General features: G+C 49.5%; 1 protein-coding gene and 1 long non-coding RNA gene across 7 annotated transcripts in view; one reads left to right on the forward strand and one right to left on the reverse strand.

Annotated features, from left to right (window-relative positions):
- fne (found in neurons) overlaps window positions 1–23686 on the forward strand; it is a 196067-nt gene that overhangs the window by 113698 nt on the left and 58683 nt on the right. For all 6 annotated transcript variants that reach the window (XM_065453271.2, XM_065453272.2, XM_065453269.2 and 3 more), the window contains exon 2: window positions 3726–3956. In XM_065453271.2, coding sequence (XP_065309343.1) covers window positions 3726–3956 — 231 coding nt within the window. The remainder of the gene's footprint in view (window positions 1–3725; window positions 3957–23686) is intronic.
- Window positions 1–23686, reverse strand: part of LOC135919441 (uncharacterized) — a 49962-nt gene that overhangs the window by 12034 nt on the left and 14242 nt on the right. The window lies entirely within an intron of this gene.

Raw genomic sequence — 23686 nt, forward strand, 5'->3', positions numbered from 1 at the left:
TTCCTTCAGTGAAGCCGCCTGCGGCGCAGAAGGCCAGACAAAAGAACAACATGTGTTCCCCCCACTTCAGAAGACACGGAAGTGACAGTGAAGGTTAGAAGTGCTTTCGAGATGAGGGCTCCTTATGTACAAGTTAGTCAAGGAACACCAATTTTGACGGTTGCACGTGTTATTTTTTCTCCTTCTTCTCTATCCACTTCTCACTTGCGAGAGCCATGTCGGTCTTACGTCGGCGCGCTCAATTTCGAAGCCGCTGCCTCGTGCTAGCACTCATCGGAGTCAGCGCACGATACATAGAGGGCGCCACGCAACCATAGCGCCGAGGACGGTGTGACAAAAGAGGCATCGGCGAGTTTCTGCATTTAGTTTTCGAATGCTTCTGTATATACAGCCATTCGATCATCTTGAACACTCGCTGCCAGAACGACTTCCGTCACGTGGCACGGCGCCATATTACGTTGTACAGTACTTGACGTAGTACAGCGTACGTAATATTCTCAACAGCGGCATACCGGCCAACGCTCCCCGAATGTGACGTAAAATTTGCTCATCAGGGCTCGTTATATGTGTTTACCAATGTGGTGTCAAAGTGGGCGAAAACATCAGTTCTGTTCGTTAAAAAAATAAAAATATAAAAGAACCTTATCAATCTGTACAGGCGGCGGAAGATTACGAAAACTCCTTCCTAATAAAATCAATATAATCGTACCTGTGCCGCCCTCTTGTGGCAGCGGAAGATGCCATATAGCATAACTTCGTATATTCTTTTCAATGCTTGCGGTTGAGGTTCCCGAAACTCGCGGTGATAATGCTGGGGATGATCCCCAGTAGGGATATTTATAACTGCAAACAATACCTAAAGGCAGTTTCGCTCTTCTGTATCTTCTGTAGTTTCGCTCATCTGTATTTGGAAGTCTGACGGTGAAAGGGCACCCAAAGGGTACTTGGTCCGATTTATGGTATCATCGACTGGTCGCCTCAATCCGCCGAAGGAGAGTTGGGCAGATCCGGCGTTCCCTGAACTCGGAGGTAGAGGACAAGCGCGCAAGGCGAACGTGTGTCTCGTTCTCGGAGGAGGAAAGGGCAGACGGGAAACCACGTGACTACTGCGATCGTTTTACGTTACGCCTATCGAAAGCAACCGGCTCCGCCGGGAAAACCGGTGGACGCGCCTGTGGGACGAGCGTTCGTCGAGACGCCAGCGTGCAGTGGCCTCGGTTGCCTAGCTTACGGCGCACCGTCGCCGTACTGTACCGACGCTGCGTTGTGATGACGTTGCTGGAAATGCTTCGATCTCGACGACTGCTGCGATGACAGGGCTCGGAGCGCCTCGGAGCGCTCGAAGATGGAGAGCGATGGAGAAGAACCAGCCGAACGCAGAACGCGCACCGTCTTTAAACCAGCAGAAGACGACACCGCTCGCGACAGCGCTGTAGAGCACTCATTAACGCCCATCCGAAGATGCCATTAGAGGAGTTCCCGAGGCAAGCTACGGGAAAAGTCACTGCGCTTGTCGGCCTCTGCTGTTACATGTTTGCGGCTGCTTCTGTGCCGCGGTTAATGTAGATCATCGCTAATCGAACGCACATGTATTCCAAAAGAGGTGTATGTGCTCTAGTCAAGCTTTCAAAGCGAAGAAAAAGAAAAACTGCTTTCACCTAGCCGGATTGACGACAAAAATAGTGTTCCGCCTCGGTGCGCGCAAACGCAGAAATCGCAGCCGCCTCGATCGTTGCTTGCAAGGCGGCATTGAGAATTTCGCACTCGCGGAACTCGCAGCCGAGAAAACCGCGGTGCGCGAAATCGCCGCGTCCTAAAAACGGGCGTTTACACTGTCGCGCCGTCGCCTGCGCCACAGTTACAGGATTAGCCGAACGCTGGCACCGGCTGGCAATGCCTTCGTTCGTCGTATAATCAACGGTCGGCGCCTTCGCCAATCCCGACGGGTGTGTGTATATATAGAAAGTCTTGTCTGCCCTCGCGCGACGCCGACATTCGTAAAGCAGGCCGGCCGCGTGGCCACACCGGCCATTCGAGCGAGAGCTCGGCGATGGCTGCGCCCGCGGCGGTAATGATGATGGCGGCGGTAATCCGCCGGCGTCCGAGCCCAGACCTTGGCCGCCGCACGCGCCCGGGTCGACGACGGGGGTGCAACTATTCTCTCTGTTCGCTTTGCCTTTTCTTTTGTTGTCGCGGCTGGAGCCGTTCCTTCGCTTATCCCCGTTTCCCTTCTTTTTTCCCCCGTTACCGTGGCCTCTCTCTTCGGGACTGTTTGGGGAAATGAAGGCGCAGTGGGAACAGCGGCAACAGCATCGCGGCGCGGAAGCGCCGTCAAATATAGATCGCGGTGAATGGAACAGACTGCCGTCTTTCCGTTCTGGCGTTCGTTTCTCCGCGGCTGCAGTTACATAGGCTCGCGGCAGTGGTGGTATACCCTGAGTGAATGAGCAAGACGCGGTGCTTTTTGTTTCTTTTTTTGTTTTTTGCGGTGGTCTTGCTCGTCCCGCGTCTTATCCGCGGTTACTGCCCCTGGCTCTGTTCGATCTGCCGAATTGCTTGCCTTGCTATACGAGCGGCTATTTTGTGCAGGGTGCTCGGTGATTGCGGTCACTGGTAGGAGCCGGACGGCGGCGCCTATTTCTTTTTCTTTTGTTTTGCGAACGCCATATTGTAGCGGTCCCGTCAATGCTGATGTGATTTCGTTCTTCGAAGAAGCTGGGTTATTGGTACTGCACGACCCCTAATATAGTATACATTCAGGAAAATACGTCTCTGGTCTTAAAAAGCTGCGGTAGAATTTCTTCTACCGACAGCAGCATACGGCATGAGTACATAAGTCACAGCGCGATTAATTGGACAAAAGGAAGTCTACAGGCGTGCAGTTCCACACGTAAATGGCAGCGTAATGGCCTATGTAGCTAAGGCATCCGTACTCAGCTAGAGAAACGAAAACAGGTGGAGCATCGTGCAAGAAATATGAGCGAAAAATCACGCAATTGACACAAAACCTTAGTATGGTACCTGTCCCATCGAAACTGCGCATTTACGGATAGACGACCACAAGCTTGGAGGTAATCACAAGTCCAATAAACCTGTGAAACAAGCAGTCCTTGTAGCGCCTTATCACGATGTTCTGCCAGCTTCGACATATCGGCCCCGAACTGTGCGCTTACGCGCTGGAAGGTCAGCTATGGATCACCAAAGCGAGCGGTGGCAAGAAGAACGTCAATGTTGAACTCCAGCAATAAAACAGTGGGCATTCAGTGCGGTTTGGGATATCACAGGTACCATTGCGCTCCGGCTGGTATTATTTCTATGAGCTGGATCGGGACCAGTAATGTAAAGTGCAGAAACAATAATTGAAGGGCTGTCACTGACTTGTACAACGTTCCAAGGGAATTGAAATGTTCTCGAGAGCTGTAGAGGAACAGGTGGGAGTGACGATCCATGATAGAGTGTATAAGCGCGACTGAACGAGGACGTACAACGAGGACGTAGTCGCGCTTACACACTCTATCATGGATTCTAACCGACTGGCCCGCCAACGTGTTTGAACCGAGGAGTGACGATGCTTGGAAATCTTTTGGTATCGAGTTGGGTCAACTTTATTTGAGACATGGTACTACTTGACAGCCGGGGATGATGATGATGATGATCAGTTGCTATTGCTTGACATGTCGACCTTTTCCTGACGGTGGTCTCTCTCTCTCTGCGTCCACTTGCAGCTTCCCAAATGAATGGCATGGACACCGGTCCGTCGGTGCAGTCTTCGCAGCAGAATGGGACGCTGCACGGCTCGTCGGCGCAGCAGCAACAGCAGGGCTCGGCCGAGGACTCCAAGACCAACTTGATCGTCAACTACCTGCCGCAGACCATGACGCAGGAGGAGATCCGATCGCTCTTCTCCTCCATCGGAGAGGTCGAGTCCTGCAAGCTCATCCGGGACAAAGTCACCGGTACGTCGCCTCCTTTCCCCATTACACCCTTTTATTTTTGCTCTGTCTGGTGACGATAACTTCGGGGGATCAACTTAGAGGGCCAGCTGCAACGAAATTCAACTCCGTCCAAATTAGTAGCAATTAAATGAGTAGCAATTTTGACAGATCGGCAGGTTTGTAATATGCGTAAGTTTTTATGCGAAGCATATTACGAGGGCTCAACCCAGCTCCTCAGGCGCGGCGGTGACCATGAAATCACGTGACACCGTGACGTCACGACAGAGGAGAAGTGGCTTTGGCTCAACTCTTGCAAGACGGGCTGGGTGGGAATCGAACCAGGGTCTCCGGAGTGTGGGACGGAGACGCTACCACTGAGCCACGAGTACGATGCTTCAAAGCGGTACAAAAGCGCCTCTAGTGAATGCGGTGTTGCCTTAGAAACGAGCTGTTTCTAAGGCTCAGGCGTGCGACGCTTGCTCAGGCGCACATTTCGTTGCCGCGCCGAACGCTGCGTTGCTCGACGCTCACCGCGTCCAATGCGGGGCGCGTAGTCGCTGGCGGGTCGACGGGAACGCTGTCGCGTTCCACTCTTGAAGGCGAAGCAGGGTAACGCATGAGTTGTTTCTTCGTCTAGCCGAACCAAATATAGCCAAGGAACAGCAGTTCACCAGGCTAAACAGTGGTTCAACAACTAAAATAAAGGCTAGTATGCTTCGCATCCTGGGCTTAACCTTAGCTAAGCCACAGCCATTTTTTTTTATTATATCACTTTAGCTAGGGCCTTTAACAGGCGATGACAGGTAGCTTTCGTTTAAGGAGAAGGTACCAGAGCATGACCACAGAGTTTGTCAACGTGCCGTGGTCACCGCCCCATTTCGGAGGAAGTCATGCCCAAGCGCCGCGCTAGTTCTCAAAATTTATTGCGCGGTCCAAAATTTTGTTGCAGTTGACCTTTAAGCTGACTCGACCGAAGTGAACCGCGATATCTCTTGTGGCTTTTGGCGGAAGCAGCTTTTCGGTGGTTTCACTGATCGAGAGGGCCTGAACGAAGCATTTAGTTCGGTGCTCGATTTCAGCCCGGTAAGCATGTTAACGATGTCCTCTAATGACATGACGTAAACGTTACGAAACCTTTAAGCTACGCCCCCCACCCACGGTCCTTGTTAAGTGGCTTTTGACACGAAATAAGCGGCGGGCGGTCGCTCGTTACTCAACACCGATTGTCCGGCGCTTACTGTTACGAACTGCAATGGTACAAGCGAAGTGGCTGCAGCGTCTTACGAATTTGATGACTCGAGCGATGCGAGGTTGGAGCCGCGAACTATCTTTCGAACTGCAAGCACACCTTATTTTTTTGCGATTCCTAAGCACAACAACTTTGCAGAACATAAGCAGCCTATGAAACGTAGTTCGTTGTGATTAGGCGTAAATGTAAAACCATAGCTGTATCACTGAAAGAACGGCATACTCTAAATAGTGAGAGAAAAGAAAGACAAAATGTAGACACGTGTTTTGAAGACACGCGTTGGCGTCATATAAACAAATAAGTAAAACGATATGAAATACAGAATCTGTTGGTGATTACTACGTCCCTAGCGGTACATTTACGCCTGCAGGCGAGCACAATGCAACCGACGTGTTTTGCTTTACCGCAGCTTCAGAAGGTGGCGCCGGCCGCATACTGTTTTTCGCATCTGTAACTCTCGGAATGTGTTCCACCCACTCAGGCGGGCCTCAGCCGTACGCTAAAGCTATAGCAAATCTTGCGCGACGCAGCGTACCCTAGAAGTCGCTCGGCGTTCTCGTCCGTATAGCCGTCTGCGCTCCACCGTTCGCTGGTCATCCGAATCCCATTTCCTGGCAGTGGGCTCGGCAACTGCCGTCGCGCTCGAAAGTACTCTCTCTCGAACGGAATGGCTCCTTATTTCCTTGGCCATTTTTCAATCTCCGCCTGCTCGGACTCTATGTATATATATGTGTGTCTATATATATATGTTTGTTCCGCGGCATCTCGCGGGCGTTCCTTTCGCCGTCGGCGTCGGCGCAATAAGAGCCGACGCGAGGACGAAATATGCCCGGCGCGGCTGCGCGCTGGCGACTCCTGCGCGCGCAGCGGCGCCGGGCATATTCCTCACGGCCATAGAACGCCCCGGTGCTCCCGTTCTGTTCTTTTTTTTTTTTTTTGCCCTGGCGCATTCGCGACAGCTCCTCGATGGGCGGCGGCGGCCTCGTCCCCTCGCCGTCTCCGTGCGGAAATTGGAAACCCTGTCCTGTCGCTCGGCGGTGCGCCCGATGGCGACGCGGAGAGAGCGCCACTTGCAGCCTCTCCGCCGCGGCGTCTTGTTATTATTTTTTTTGTGTGTGTCTGTTGTCGTCGATTCTGGAGCGGGCACCTTCGTCTTCGGTATCTGCTGACGCCACTTCGAAAGTTCGCCCGTGGTTGACCGCGTCGTCTTGCGAGGTAGCCAGAGGGAGGGAGGTAGCAGCAGAGAGGGGGCTATGTATAACGACAGATAGAGACAGAGAGAAAGAAAGCGATACATAGACAGATGCAGGGAGAGCAACACAGAGCGACGCATATGGAAATGGAGTTTTGGAGAGAAAGCTATACATAGAGAGAACGAGGTACATGAGATATACATCGGGATCAAAAATACATGGATAGATGACAGATAGATGGATTCTTTCGTTAATAGGAACATGTGTTAATAGGACAAATCAAGGACACTTAGCTATCCTTACGTGGATCAATGCGAAAGCATTTCGGCGTCTCTCCGATGACGCCTCGGCCTCGTTCGCGCACTTCCGTGGACGTCCAAAAAAGCCGGGCGCAGCTTCTGACGAAATCGATGTAAAAGATTCCTTCATCGGAGCGAACGAGAGAGCTCAACGAAACCACCGCACCTACTGCCAGTGCCATGACGCCTAGCGCTCTATTTAAACCGGCCACACAGTCGCCGCTTCCCGGCAACTGCAGCTTATGCAAACGTAACCTTCACCGGAAAACGCCTGCGGCGAACTCTATGCGCCGAGGCGAGCTTCCCGGTTCTTTTTCTCCCACACGGCTGGCGCCGCTGCTTCCATCGATGCGCGAACGTGAGCGCCATCTGGTGGCTCTTCAAGGAACCCGGCGCCAAGGTGGTGCGCGGCTCCCGTGATTTTTTGTGCCATGGCCTACCACGACACCATGATAGGTTTCCGATCCCGCCTGTCCACTCAGGACGTCATGCTACAACTGAAGAACCAGATCTTTGACCACAAGACAAATACCAGAGCCATCCTAGGGCTAGACCTGGAGAAAGCATTCGAAAACGTCGCTCACGAGTTCATCCTAAAACAAGTGTCTAATCTGAACGTGGGGGAAAGGGCATAGAACTACGTGATGGACTTTCTAAACGATTGCAAAGCCACGCAGACGGCTGGTGACTTGGAGTCCGAAGAAAGGACCCAGGGATGTGCAGGCACCCCCAGGGCTTAGTTATATCTTCGCTCCTTTTGAACGTGGTGATGTTGGGGCTCCCAGCAAACTACGGGATATCGAAGGAATGCGCCACGCTGTACACGCAGATGTAACGATCTGGGTGGACCGCGGCTGTGACGAGCAAACTGAAAACGCACTACAAACGGCTAATCAGAAAGTCGAAGATTATCTCAAAGAAACGGGACTCAAATGCTCCCCGCGCAAGTCTCAGCTACTCCTTTACCGGCCTACGTGCAGAGGCATGCCACCAAAAAGCTACACGGGACCCTAGGGGTACAAGGAAATCGGCCGGTACACCCAAGACGGAAACGCAATCCACAAAGTTATGAAGGTCAAAATCCTCGGAATGATCATTGAAGCCAACGGAGCTAACGGTGAAACCGTGAGGTAGCAGGCAGAGTAACCAGCGCCACGAGTCTTACAAAGAGGATAACCAACAGACGCGTGGGCATGAAGGAAGAAAACGTCATTCGACTGATCCACTCCGTCGTTGTCAGCCACATTGCCTACGTAGCCGCCTACCACAACTGGTAGGTCGCGGAAAAAAACAATATCAGCACGCTCATCAGGAAAACGTACAAGATAGCCCTGGCCCTCCCGGAAGTGACGAGCATCGAGCTCCTGGCCCAGCCGAGCATACACAACACCCTGGAAGAAATAGCCGAAGCACAATGCATCTCGCAGCTTGAGCGCCTGTCGTATTATGAACGTATTATGAACAAGCTCGGCATAACGTACCACAATCAGCACGGCCAGAAAATGCAGCTCCCAATGAAGTCAGACACACGGTTACGGTGGCAAACATCCCGAGAAACGTGCGCCCCGATTACAACTGAGGCACAAGAAAGGCGAGAGCCGGAAAGAAAGGCATGGAAGGCAAGGAAGGCACGAGGCTCCGCACCGTTCACTGAGCAGGGAGAAAAACTCGTGCTTTGTAGACGCAGCCGAATATCGGAACGGCCATAAATACGCCGCCGTAGTCGTAGACGCAAACTCGAAAATCAGAATCGCGTGCAACGTGTACACCAAACACTCGGATATAGCGGAGGAAATAGCGATCGTGCTGACCCTCACAGATCAGGAATGCCAAGTCGTACTAAGCGACGCGCAAACTGCAGTTAAGAACTACGCCAAAGCTAGAATTTCCGAGGAAGCCCTGTTCATTCTAGTCAAAGCGGGCAGATCCAAAACCACGGATGTCACCACGGAATGTGACGCGCTCCCGAATCTAAACGAGATGGCGCACCGGACGGCGCCAGACATGACCCTTCCGCGCCGAACAGGGCATTGCCTCTCGCACGATAGCGAACACTCGTCGCGCAGAACGGGATAGGGTCACCAGATACAGTGGCATAACCAGTGCATATCTAAACGCCAGCAGGATATACCCACCGCCGAGTCCCAAATTAAACAGGAGCTGTCTTCAGGCCGTCGCCTGGAGACAGCTCCAGAAGAACACCTTCCGTAACTCACTCCATCTTAAACGTACGTAGTGCGGCAAAAAATTTGGTGGAGTGATGAAGTTAGGAAATTCGCAAGCACAAGTTGGAATCACCTAGCTTAAGGCAGGGGTAATAGGAGATCGCTGGGAGAGGCCCTTCGTTAGGGGCAATGGACATATAAGTAAGCTGATCACGATCATGATGCACCGGAAGTGATTACGTAGCCCGAAACACGTCATGGCAGTCAGGATTTAGACGTCACCTATTGTGCGTGGAACGCCCCAGGTGCCTTTTTCACTCCTTTCATTGGTGCACAAATGCGCTGCGCTGTCTTTCTTGGAATCCATGCAAGCTAGTGCCGCTCTGCAACAGAAGTAAGTCTTCATAGGCTGCCTCGAGAAAGAGAGAAGCCGAAGAAACGCAGGCGGGCACGTTGACTTTGTGGTGTGCTTGCTACTCTGCAGAGGAAGTCAATGTAGCTGTATTTAGAGAGATGGGAAGGGAGAAAGATTAATACCGGTACTTTAATCGGTGAGTGCGAAATTCTCGGGCGACACACACCGCTACCTCGCAGGCTGGTAGACCGCAGGAGGATGTTAGATGTGCTATATATGGCTGATTATGGACCTGCTGCGTTCTAAATGTCGCCGTACATTTTATTGCAAATAGTTGCGAATAATTATCTGCTACACTAGCGAATGTTCACGGATCGAACATTTCAAGTGAAATTGCCGAACTTGCAGCATTAAATCTCATTAAAGTCGGTTCTGTGAAAAATAAACAAATCTTTTTTCTCAGTGCAATTCCAATCCGGTTAAAACCACCGTGCTGTGAAGCACAAGTACGACGTGAGCACCGCGGATGTGAAGATTACAGTTGCCTCATCGTTGTCACAGAGCCCACATGCCGACAAGGCAATTTGGCCATGCTAACTTGCAGCTGTCGAATAATAAGACGCTTCCTAGAAAGCCACTTTTTTTGGAATCAACTTTCCTAACTTCGAAGTCGCTAAAATGGTGCCAATTTTTGGCCGGTTCCTCAAAAGAAACATTTGCTACTAAACTGACAAGTCGCTAAATCTAGCGGCAAGATCGCTAAACTGGAAGCACTGTTCACGTGTCGTGCGGCGAACTGTAGCTGCTGCGTCGGTTTCGGTAAGAGTGCAACTGAAACAGATTTACCACTGCCCGGAGTTTAGCGATTACATTTTGAGGAGTCGCCGGTGGTGGAGGAGAGGCACTGGATTCCTCCTCCTCTCTTCCTCCTCATGCGCCCCCCCCCCTCTTTTTCTTGGTAATGATGGAGTGGCCGTATTTCCGTGGCGGGTATAGCGTTTGTCGTTCGTGGTTTGCTGTGCCTGTAGTCATGGCGATACGGAGCAAAACGAACTGGCGACGGGGGTGGGTGTGGAGGTGAGTGTGGAGGTGGGGGGGGGGGTGGAGGGGGGGGGGGGGCGCTATGGAACTGGGTGCTGCGGCTCTATCGATTGGGCGGTTGGCAAACGGCGAGCGCATCGAGTAAGGCAGTTTGTGGAGAAGCGGTGCCGTAGTAACGCGGAAGCGGTGTGCCATTTTTGTGCGGGAGTGTAGTGGTGCAGACCTCTCTGGTACCGTAATCGAAAATAAAGAGACCAAATTCGAGCGTGCGCGCTTCTTTCGTTTTCTTTTCCTAGTGAGTGTGCCTCGTTTTGGCTGTGGTAGAAGGTTGAGTTTTCCGTGTAAGGGAGGCTGATTAAGGAGGAAATGGTAATTTCGTAACGATGAGGTCTGGGGAGGGGGGCAGGTCGGCGGATGTCAAGATTTAAGTAAGTAATTAACGTGCCGAGCTGGGGCAGCTATTATAGATGCATGATCTACAGCATCACTAAGACCAGAACGGCAAAAAAAACGAGGAAATACAGGCCATACCGCAAGTCTAAAAAAAAGGGGGAAATATGTACGGGAAAGGCAATTATCCTTTCCGCTGCTCATTCCTGGCTGTCAGGCATTATCGTTAGTGGGACTAGGTCGTGAAGATCGTACATATCTCTGTCTTGTGCCACCGTCTTACTGTCGGGGCAGCTAGGTGGTGGCGACTTTGTTGTAGGCCTTCCACTCGCGGGTTAAAGTGCGGGTCAGGGCCGCCCTATCCAGGATCCTCTCGAGGGAAACTTTCAGCACCCTTGTGATGTCGCGGTGGACGTAGCGTGCATAGTGAAACACACGACAACGCGAAAAACTCGCCTTCACTGAAATCTTTGGTGCCAGACTGAGTTACCATTTTCCCAGACGTCACGCCATCAACGACGCCCCCCCCCCCCCTTCCTGGTAATTCTCGTCGGTAAGGAAAATGTGTTTTTGTTTCTCTTCTTTGCTGTTTTTTTGTTTGGCGCTCCCACGCGTGAGAGGAGGAGCGCGTGCAGTGCGACGTACGCGACTTGCGGCCGGTGTGCCTGCGCGGTGTCCGGCCCGTCGTTGCCGGGTCGATTGTCGGCGACAGCGGCGATGACGGCGGAGGGATCGATGTGTCGTGACGCGTCCGCAGGCCCCGCGGAAGCTAGATGCCGCTCCTGCCGCGTGCAGACGAGCGGGGTCGGCGGCTTGCTCTTCGCGGCTGGTTCGCCGGCGGGCGCGTTGTTTGATTTGAACGCAGGCGTATTTGCAGGCGCTTATCCGACGGCGGAGGAGCACACGGGGGGCCACACACGGGGATCGCTTTCGAGGGCTGTCGTTTGTTGAACATCAGGCACCGCTATGTGCTGTGTATCACCTCCACCGCCACTTTTAAGACAAAGATGGGGGGCGGGGTGGGGAGGACAGGCGCTTTTGCTCAGTTGGTCCTGGACAGGGCACGTGAAAGAAGCTGACGTGTACAATAATGCGATAATTAATGTTGTGTACAGTGAAAAGCATGAAGAGGACGAAGAGCGTGTAGAGTAATAACTTGCCATGTGTTTTTTTTTGTTTATTTGTATTATTGGAATGATTCGATTGACTGACGTATGTACATTCAGAGAAATTACCGAACGGGTCGTTTTGCTCCAGCTCTTTCCATGAAGAGTTGCCGTTTGTCCTACATAAAGTAAGTTCGTTTGCCAAAGCTGATTTATTACCGTAACGTTTTCTTATCAGATCGTGTTGCAATCGTTTAACCGGTGAGCAATTAATTTTTGGGCGATAGTCCTACGATAGAATGCCAGCCAACATATCCGATTTAAATCAAATCGAATCAATCAATCACAAACTTATTATACACGCGCTCCATGGCACGTTAAAGAAACCGAGGTGGTCGAAATTTCAGGAGTCGCCCACTACGGCGTGCCCAAATATCGGATCATAGTTTTCGCGCGTAAAACCTCATTATTTTGTTTACGTGTTCCACGTTCAAGCATAAGCGAGGGTTCATCCCTCGGGGTGGGGATTGATGAATATAAGGGGCGGGGTTTGATTCTTCGGGTTTAGCGTTTTAAAGAAACGCTATAGGGCTTAGAGATATTCTCTGCTGGCCGGCTGCGGATGAATTTCGAATGCCCCGAATTCTTCACGGGAACTTAAGCCTAAGTATGCGAGCGTTACTGCCTTTCGCCCCCGTCTAAACGCGGCTGCCGCATTTAGGCACGGGAACCAGCGAGCTCGTGCTCCAACGTGCGCGGGTTCGCCACCCTGGCCACAGCCAGCGTCTCGACTGCCTCAAAATTCACAGTGCGTGTGCGAAGCCAATTTTCTACGCGCAGAATTAGGCGGCGTCTGAATGAGGGGAGGGTGGGTATAGAGAGGAGGGATATGTGCATATCATATCGAATTCTACGTTATTGCGTATGTTTACGTGACAATCAAAAGTACCATTTGATTTGGGGACAACAAAGCAGATGCACTGGTGGAGTACTTGTTACCTTGCTAACAAGACAAATTCGGAGCAAGATCGAAACATTGGTGTGACGAGTGGTAGCAGAACAGGAATCGTGATGATTATCATCATCATTTTTGGCGCGTACCGTTTGAAGGGATATGCCAACAATCGGGCGGCGAGACGTACCGTAATCGAAATACTTATTTCAAGAGGAGGAACAAAAAAATACAAAAGCTCGGAAAAAAGCAATAGCTCATAAGTAAGCAGTCATACTACCTGAAACAAAATTATGAAACAATTAATAATGGTGAGATGTAAGACCGCACTAATGAAAAATTTAAATAATTGATTTCAGCAAAATGGATATTGAAAACAGCAGCACAGCGAATCTAAAGCTAATCAGCATAGTCGTTTTATTTCACTGGAACAGAAAAGAGAAATCAAATGCAGCGAACAAATATTCATGTGGTAACATCCAAGTGCCAAGGCTCCAAAAAATAATAGTGCAGTAATGTTTAATCCCAGTTCTTTATGGCAAACAGCACCTAATAGGCTGACGGCGAACCACTTTTAAGAAATCAGGTGAGACTCCACTATTTTTGCTTGCGAATGTGTACAAACGGTAAGCAGTAACTCATGTCTGCTGTAGGCCGAAGGCGTCTTCCGTAGCCATCTCTATCTTGCGTGAGCAGAATGTTTGGCTTCCTTTTTTTTGTCATTTGGCATTATCCTGGTCTATTAGTGATCCATTTTATTCCCGATAATCACTTTACAAAACTGTATTGTATTGACGCATTATAATCTATAGCCTGTGGCGAGTTGGGATTTATTTATTAGTTGCTGTATTCTGCTTGGCACCTGTGACATCGCGATCAATCTGTACAGATTAGCCCAAATTTCAGTTTGGATGTCGGGCATTGAGTTTGTTCCAAATGACCATGTACCAACAAGCCTAGTAGGAAAATTGTCTAGGAGTGTAACCTGTTGCCGCAAATTTTCTAGTCTTATCGCCCGACCTAACTTAACGCAACCCCGGATGTTCAAAATTAATCTGGAGCCCACCACTACAACGTGCCTCGTAGATCCAGTGTGGCTTTGGGATGTTTGGAACGAATAAATAAATTCTAGGAATCAACGCATCCAAACTATGCTGTATTGCTTCCCTGGGGTAGGTACAGCACTGACAAAAACACCGCGGCATGCGGGAAGACTTCTACTGCGCGTTTTGCCTCTGCGGAGTTTTGATTGCATTCGTGATTGTTGTAGTCGAGCGTTTCCTTTATTGTTCTTTTCACATTTTTTTTCTCTCTCGCGTTTCGCAAACTTCTCCCTCGTTCGTGCGTCGTCTGCAGCTTCGCTTTTCACAGCGTTTGGCAGGGTAAAAATATATATATATATATATCGGGACGTTTAATAAACGAAAATTTTGCGAGATAGGCCGGCGAATCGCCGCGCATGAAAAGCGTGGCAGCTTTGTCGTCGTCGAGGCATCAGCGTCACTATGGCGTAGTTCGCGTGGGAGGCGGTATATAGCAACTCGGCCGGCTGGGACGCAGTAGCTGGCTCGCTCTCTCACACGCACGCACGCACGCACGCACGTGTGCGTTTGAACTTCTTTCCTCACTCCCCTTCAACCCACTTCTCCCACTTTTGTTTTCTTGTGCTTCTTTATCGTGCCCGCGTAACTGTATCGCCGTGTCTCACGTATTTCGGGAGGAGGCCTCAATCGATTTCGCCGCCCCAGCGGGCCTCGCTATCCTCGCTCTCTTCACAGCGCCGGTATATAGGTGTAGCCCCCAGTCGAGGCCGCTCCCTTCTTTTTGTATCCAATCTTTCATTTCTTTCGCGCTTCCCTTCCGGTCCGAGCTGGCCGCCCACCGCGTTCCCCCTATCTATATTTTGCGCTCTCACGTTTATACCGCATCCGCTAGCGTAAGCGTGGCGTTTTATTTTATTCGCAATCTTGACGAGCTGCGGCCCCTACGCGGAGGCCGGCGATATTGGAGCAGTTTTCTTTTTTCCGGCCACGTGTGATCGCCTCAATATCTTTATACGAAACGAGCGAGCGCCGCTTTTTTCGTAACGCCTTTATTTTTCATGCACCCGCCTAACACCTGGTGTCCGCCTGGTTCTCAACACTGTTGCCGCTTCTCCGACTCAATTCGGCAGTACACTCGTGGATGCGGTCGTGTTTCGTGCCAACTCCGCGGCGATAGATATGCCCCGGACTTCGAAGCTTTCCGCAACGATAGCCGATCTGGGAATCCATATGCAGATAAGAGGGTGTCTGCTATCAGGGAGAGAAAAGGGAAATCTTGAGGTATTGGGGTTTTTTGTACACGAAAAAAAATCAACCTTCACCGCGATTGCTCTGAATAAGAAAGATTAGTACATACACTGGTTATGGCGTAGCTGCGCAATCCACAATTAGTGCCGCCGTTTTGCTGGCTTTGAGGGGTGTCAGTTTGATCGGATGGCCGAAATATCCCGACACCCGTGATTCCGTTAAGTTGTACAGTGCATCGCCACTGAGTTGCAGATTACCAGGTAGTATTTGTTGAATGTTACGGCATGGCATAGTAAATTGGCAAGATGGAAGCCACCACGTTTTCTTTTTGCCCTAAGCTGCAGTGCCACTGACTGCCAGTGAAATTTTGATTTACAAGAAGTCGGGAAAAATTTGACAAATTGCGCAATTTTGAAAATCCCAACGATCCTTGACAGTATTCCTAACGTTTTCTGTTTTATTTTGGGTAGTGCAAGATGTGGTTGCGGCTCTAACGAAGATTGCGGCGCTTAATCGAGTATATGCGGTATAGTGCGCTGGCCCCGGAGTTCGCTTGCCTCCCACGCCAGAGCGACGGCTTCTGGTGCTTCTTCTTGCCTTCCGGCGTTCGTTTCATATACGCCCGACCTGGCGCGCAGGGCCGCGTTGTTTTACGTTTCCTTTCCCGATCGCGCGCGATCCCACTCCCGACCTGGCACACGGTGTTTCCCTCCTACTAACTCCCTCCCTGCTCCATCTGGCGGGCGGTCTTTCTTCGCCAGCCGCGCTATCTCCCTCTACGCGGTTGTTTACGACCAACTTGCGCAACGATCTGATCGAGCGCTTTTCGCGCCCCCGATCTTCCATCCTCGGCCTGGATCTCGAGGTTCTCGCTCTGTGTCTGGCGCTTCTGGCATTGCTTATTCCGTGTCCCATAGAGCCTCGAAACGCGCTTTAGGCTCGGAATGGTGGTTCGCGGGTGCGGACAAGGCGATCCTGAAAGAGAGCGGAATTCGGGATGTCGTGGAGGCGATGGTCGGAGTGATACCGGTGCGCACCGCGTGGTTGGTCTGGCAGAGCGAAGGGGGTGCTGGGTGAGCTGAGTTAACGGAGTGAGTTAACGAGTGAGTTGAGCTGAGTGAGTGAGTGAGGTTGTGACATAGTGAGGGGGGGGGGCGCTGCTGAGATCCGCGTATCCAAAAATTCATCTTAACTTAAAGTCCATGCGTGACTTGATCTAAATGACGTCTATTGTGAGCGCGCTGAAGTAAACGCAATGAGGTTTCTGGGTACGTTCACATATACTGAAGCATGGGCTTGTTCAAGTTCGGATGCATTTCTGAATACCCGAGTTATTGTCCCATTTTCACGTATGCTGAGTTGCCCAGGTGGTCATAACATCAGCACCGGCCATGTCTCGCGCGAACCGTCATCGCCTTTTCTTCAGTACTTAGCCGCTGTGATAAATGTCTGACGGGAAAACCTCACGGAACCAAGCCAACGCTAACGATGGTAAGCGGTTCCGGACGAGCGTCCTGTATTTGAAAAACCTATATCGTATACAAGTGCCGTCTGCTATAGACGACAACCTCGGTGATCGTCCTGTTGCGGCACCATCTCTATCCTCAGTGGGCAGTATACCGAAATAAGCCAATCAGGAAACTCCTACGCAAGACAGTGTGGCGTAGGAGGCCGAGAAAGACGCTTCTCTGGCCAAGCGTCTGGCTTTAGTGTCAATGAAATTTCTCCCTTCTCTCTTACGTAAGACAACTTTCGTGAGTACGACCCCATGTGTCAGACAATAAAGATCTCTCGAAATCGCACGTTGCATAAAGCCCGTGACGCTGAGCTGTCACGCCGGATCACACCTCCCTTCCTTGAGGGAAAAAGAGCAGGCGGATAGGGTAGCCCCCCCTTCCGCACGTCCCCCCACCCTGTAAAACGCAGCACCTTATACCGCATAGAAGCAAATGTGTTCCTTTCTTTCGCTGTTATGTGTATTTCTTCCCAGCGCATCTCGATGCCCTTCACCGCTTTAACGGTGATCTCGAATCCTCGGGGTGGAGTAAGTAGTGAGCAACCAAAATAAGGCTGTCGGATGCGCTGAAGCTTCTGGAGATGAGCTCAGTGGGGTGGTGTCTGGCGCAACACCTCCAATTCCGCTCCTTTACCCTTTTGTGTTTCATTACTTCCAGTTTCCTCTGGTTCCTTTCAAGTCTCGGCGAGCATTTGTATTTCTTTTTCGGCTATCGCACGCCACCTCGTGGTAGGGATTCATTGCCTGCTCGCCGGCCCGTCTGTTTTTTTCCCTATCAATTGTTTCGCTGCACCTCTGCATCGTTTCTCGTCGCCCTTCGCCGTGCCTTCGGGTTATCCTAGTCCCTCCTAGTCCCTCTTTCCCCAACGTTTCCCCGCATGAGTTGCTGCATCAGTCTGTCCTGCCTCTTTCCTATTCCATCCCGCTTTCCCGCAGCACCCTTCCCACGTGGGGAGCCATGTCAGGCTGCCCTCGGGGCACTGCGGGAAAGCTTCCTCCTTCCTTCTTTCTTTTCCCTGCGCCTTCTGTCAACAAAACTTGGCGGCAGCCTGATGCGTGCGCAGAGCGTGTGTCGAGTGACGTTGACGGCGAAGAAATTGTCGAGAGGCGCGTTCTCCTCTTCTGCTGAAGTTTATTTACTCTTTTTTCTCCTTCCTGATTCTCTTCTCTGCGCCCCATTTCGCTAAACAGGGCGGGTGGCCTCACCCCGCGGCCATGGTTGGATTTTGCGGGGCACCTGCTGTTCCGTTCTGCTCACGTTGTAGGTTCCATGTGTTCTTCGTGCTTCTCTTGATGACGTGTCCAATATTTCTCTTAATTTTTTCTTGCCCAGGGGCCATATGGATAGAACGTGGGGATTGTGCGAGCGATAAATGTACTAGAGGCGGTTACGTGCCTTTTTATTGCTTACAGTAGTTACTGTTCGCGGCAGTATGATGAATGGGCTCTGCTGGGAAGGACACCTTGTTTTATGAAGCTTGGAAAGCTGCAACTCGCAAGAGTATTTAGGGTGAACAGTTTTTTTTCTTTGCTATTATATGGTACTTAGGAGGTGTCGTTTTTAGTTGGCGCTGGTTACTCCTTCTCGCATATAAATATAAATAAATATATATATATTGCATCGAATGTGGGCGGGATTTTTAATTGAAGCGATGTGCCATTGTGAAATAAATCTGAAGATTTCCAATTCTGATCAAACCGTGTAGGTTTGCAACCACGGGCTGAGATATGCCTGAGTATGTACCGCAATTGGCCTTGCGTTATAGGGAGACCATGCGGTCTGTTTTTCATGCGCTTGTCCAGCTGCCTTGTCTGCTGCAACATTTCCAGGGATATTGCAGTGGCCAAATATCAATTGGAACATTATTGCGCAATTCCCTTCACTTGCTTTTGTGAGTTCGTTTAGCGTGTGTGACAACTTTATTGAATATCCTGCAAATTGATGGCCTGTGTCAAGGACGAGCCTAGGGCAGCAGAAAGACCCTGTCTCTTGGTAGCTTCCCTGGCTTGCTGGATGCTCCAAAGTTGGTCCTGGAGATCTGAGCTAGTCAGTGCGGCTCTCCACCGCGTCCCTTGTTCGTCCAGCTGAACTGCCATTCTCCTGTGAACTATTTCACATTCCCAGAGTATAGGCGATGACGGCTTTACGGAGTCGCCATCTGTCGGAAGCGCCCCGCTTACATAGTATGGAGGGATAACGGGACGCGCTCCTCATCGGCTTGGTTGTCAGCGCTAAATAAAAACACCACGCGGGAGCCCTTGTGGTCTTTTTTAGTGTCAAAATGATATTCTTGGGCAAACAGAAAGCACAGAGTTGTTTAGAGATACTATCTCTTTGCCTAATACGTACAGTGAACGCTCACTGAGCGCGGTCTCCGCGATGGAGGTCCCCGAACCGGTTTCTTGCGTCAAAGGTGTCAAAAAGGTGTAAAAAAAAATTGTACTTCGCAACTTACCATGTCGAAACTGTGCTTGCGTGAATTCAGGGTGTCTAGGGCCTAGTCAGGTGACCACATGTGTCACCTTTAGCCCTCTTCACCCGGACAACTGTATATTGTCTAGATTTCAATAAAGTCAAAGTCAAGGTCCCCCCCTGCTCTACCACCCTAATCGGGCGCGGTTAATGAGTCATCGCGCAACACGATGGGCAGACTCGTTAGAATTCGGGGTGCCAGTGCATTCGCACTCTGTATGGGCTGGGAACCAGATGATATCCTTATCACGAAATTCCTCAGATGATATGAGTATGGCTTTACTATATGGAATTCTCGCAGCTTCAACTCATATCCGTCCGCTGGCGTAATTTCGTACAGCTGATTAAGAGTCGTTAACAATGTATCTATATTTGGGAAAAACGATAGTTAGAGTGATGGCAGCCTCCTCCGCAACCTCAGATACCGTGGTTTTGATTAAGAACGTGTGCATGCTGTCTTGCTTTGTATTAAGTGCTGCTGCTGTAAGTGCTTGGTGATTTGAATATTCCACGGCGTCCACGAATACCTCTTCCTAGTCATTGCCATATTGTTTGAGTAGAGGTTTAGCTTTGCTCGTTCTCCTGTTCTGATGAAATTCCGGATGCACATTTTTGGGTAAATTGGGACTTGAATCCTACTCCTGATCTCTCTGGCCAAGGTAACCTTTAATGCTTGATGCTTACGGTAATTTATTCGTAATTTATCGAGTATACTTCTTTCAGTCCGGCTGCGGGCTAGTCTTTCCAACTGAGCTAGCTGCTTAGCTTCAATAAATTTTTCTAAGGTGTTTTGCATGCCCAGCTGCATTAATATCTCTGTACTGGTGCTTTCGGGCAAGCCTATGGCCCGCTTAAACGTTCTCCTTATGAGCGTTCCTTTAGTGTCTATTAAACGAACACCATATGTGTTGCGAATTGCTGATGAAGTCATGATGATTGTCATGAAGTGAAGACAAAGCTACCTCCGAGTCGCAAAGAATGACCCATTGTTCCCATTTTTGCATTGTATTTATGTATCGCAGCAAAGGGAATAATCCAAAGAAGCTCTGCTATTCTTGATGATCGTGTGTGAGATTGCTTAAGCGTCTGTATTTGGATGCATTCTGGAATGACAAAGGCAGCTGCAGAAGAATTCGTTTGGCAAGAACCATCTGCATACACTTGAATATAGCCAAGGTACCGAAAGTATGCCCCGTATAACGCTAGCCATTTTGCTGCTAGCGTAAACATATGTCGTTTGCGAATAATTCCTAAAACGGAAAGCTCGATTTTTGGCGCGACGAATCGCCATGGAGGTTAGGAGATATGAGAACCAAAATTCGGGATGTGGTAGATCTTTGTGCACTTGAATCACCGTATTCATGTTCGTCCTGTCTCTCCCAAGTAGTGCAGTTGTTTGTGGGTGCCTTTTGTGCTGCGCTGAAACGCGAAAGTAGTGTCGACAGGTTGAAACCGTCCTCGTAGTTGGAAATGGAGGATGACGTGCCTCTGCATTTACTAAGGAACTTGAGGCTGCTCAAGGAATGCCTAAGCGTGCTTTAAGGCTCCTAGATATTAATCGTTCTCTCTCTCTCTTTAGGTGAACGGGAGTTTCCGTGCAGAACAAGAAAAGAATGATATCTTTTGCTTCATACGTGCATTATGTACCTTGAGTAGGGATGAGACCTACCATACCCACGTCGTACCTGCTACGCGGCGAAGAACATCTATTATTGAGTTTATTTGTTATTCTAGGACTTAAATGTGAGAACTCCAAGAAAGTTGGTTATCTCGTATAACCCCCACTAACTTGTGTTGTTTCACTATGTCTAAAGGTTGTCCCTCAAGGCAAAGCTGAAAATCCTTTACATATGCTCTACTGAACGGTACCACAGCTATCTTACTGCAAGGCATTTTCATTCCTCTTTAAGAATTTGTCGACAATGTTTAGTCCTTCCTGCAAAGTTCATTGCACAAGGCTTCTACTTAAATCAGAGACCCAAATACAAACATCAACCGCATAGGTAAAGTAGTGTAGTGCAGGTGTAAATCTCCGCGGTAAACCTGACATCACACAATTAAAGAGAAACGGACTTAAACCACTGCCTTATGGGACTCCTTGAATAAGATTATGAGAGGAACTTTTTCCTTCGCTTGTTTGAATAAATATTGATCTACCATTCAAGAATTTAAATATCCGCCGTAGCGCCCTTGAGCATTGCCGACTGTGTCGAAGGCTTGTTTAATGTCTAAAAAAAACCGCTATTGTGACATTTATTCTAGCTCGTGCACGTTCAACATAGGTGACAATATCCAAAATTGCATCCATGGAATATTGCCGTCTTCGTAATCCTGTCATGTGATCGAGAAGTGCTTCTGTTTGTCCACGCCACCATTGTACCCGAGTGTCAACCATTTTCTCCATGACCTTGCATAGACAGCTCGTCAGATTCACAGGATGAAAAGACTCAAGAGAAAAAGGAGTTTTACCAGGCTTCAATATAGGTATCACACGTGCTGTTTTCCAAGAGTCAGGGACACACTTCTTTATCTACGATTCACTGAGTTACGCCAAAAGTGCCTGTCGACCATTAGGTCCTATGTCTTGCAACATACTGTATACAGTAGAATCTGGATCTGCAGCAGTTATTGTCTTACAACTCGCAAGGGCACATTTTAGCTGCATCATAGAGAATTCGTAGCCTAATTTTGCATTCTGTGACTGACAACACGGAAGAACTTCTTGTTTTGCCATTTCAACTGAACATTGAAACTCAGCACAAGTAATAGATACGCTTGTTCTAGTTATAACTTTGCAGAATGCCTCAGCAGGAAATAATTCTGAAATATTCTTGGCTATTGCGGGAGAACGAAATGCTTCTGTTTGAACAACAGGTCCGTTTAATGCACGAATGGTCATCCATACACGTGGAACTGGTGTCATTGGAGACAACGTATTGCAAAATTCCACTAATTTTTGTAGTCCTCTACGGATGACTGAGTGGATTTCAGCCCAGTGGATAAGCCCTTTCTGCCCTTCCGCTTACAGCTATCAAATGTTGATATTCTCCATGGAATGATGTGTGCTCATCAGGAATGGGCATTTGTTTCACACACATTTGCATTGTTTCTTGTATCACTGATGCGAGTTTCTATACGTCAGCTTCACAATCCATTCGACTGGACAAGTGTTGAGGAACGAGCTGCCAGTTTATTCACGTATCTTCGTGTCGCGGTTATTTTTAATCGTTGATGTGATTTAAGAATTGGGAAGTGATCGCTTCCACGTGTTTCTGCGTCTGTGGTCCACCCAGCATCGCTGACAAGATCGTCAGAGTGCCGTATTACGTCTGTACAACTGGCATAGCAGTATCCTCGCCTAAATGTCACAGATCCATCGTTCAATACTGACAGATTGCATTTTGTCCGCGGCGCATTTGAGCGATATTAACACGGGCATCACAGTGACTATTCATCCATGTTACGTTGTGTGCGATAAAGTCCCCACATGTGATAATCTTTGATCTTGTTATGCTAAAAGTATTGACCAATTTGTCGATCGTGATATGCCTCGATGGTTGCAGGCATATGCTTACGACTGTCACTCATATTTTAGCGAAGTATACGTTGCAGGCGATATGCTAAGCAAAATCTGAACTGCTTAAGTGAACAAGGATAGTGGGCAAATCTTTTCGAACTCAGAGCATTGGTCTACTGATTCCAGCTGGACCAGAGGATCTATGTATTACGTGATTAGCCAGATGAAAGTTCTCACGTACTCGACTCTTGTATGCACAGCACAGGGAAGCTGAACTCTGCTACTAGCTTGCGAAAACAAGCAGATTTGTATCGAGTGCTATTAGCGTTCCACTTAAATATTGCGACAATTTCGTAACGACTATTCAGAATCGCCATCCGATGGCACTGATGTGGAGAGCTGACTCATTAATGCCTCCATAAACAACAGTGTTTTAACCTCTGGAAGGTTGCTCGTCTGAGCTATAGCTGTGACAGCCGCTCTAACTGCAGCAAACAACATGGGTAGATTCATCTGTCCAACATTGAGTGGCGAGGTGTTATCCTGGAATGGCGATGTTCCGGTTGCCGTGTGCGGTGATCGCGGAGGCGTGTTCTGAGAAGGTCGCTGAGGTTGTCCTAGTAACAACTTGATTCGTAGTAAGGCAGAAATGGGATTCAAATTTGCCTCACCTGAGGGCAAAAAAAAGAAATGTGGGGGTGGTAGATTGCAAGCCTTGATGCCAGCGGTGCAGTACTATGGCCGGATTCCTGTCTTTTCTTGAGCCTCGTGCCTACTCTGTGCTGCAATTATTGTTTGGCAACGTACTTAATTTGCATTCTCGCCGGCGGTGTACATGAGCCAGATGATCGGCAAAAGCAATGCGCTGCTGCAGTTTGTCGTTCGTCGTCTGGACTGTGAGTCCGGAATAAACGGCTGACTGAACCCTGGTCGATTATCGTAAGTTGTGTTAAATTTACAATTTGGCTATAGCGCGTCAGCCACGACTCTAGGCCGGATTCATTCTTACTGCAACAAGTAGCGTTTCATGTAGTTGTATGGCTTGCTCTCAGCGCATTCAGCGAAGTACCCCCACTATCGTCTAACTTCTTTCTGCTAACTAGAATTACCAAAAAAAAAAGAGTAATAGCGGCGCACCTTGAATTTGCTATCCTAATCATCACTTTGGGTTATGCAAATGGTTACCCGTTGGTAAATTGCGTCC

This window comes from Dermacentor albipictus, chromosome 9 (genome assembly GCF_038994185.2).
Source record: "Dermacentor albipictus isolate Rhodes 1998 colony chromosome 9, USDA_Dalb.pri_finalv2, whole genome shotgun sequence".
NCBI classification, from domain to species: domain Eukaryota; kingdom Metazoa; phylum Arthropoda; class Arachnida; order Ixodida; family Ixodidae; genus Dermacentor; species Dermacentor albipictus.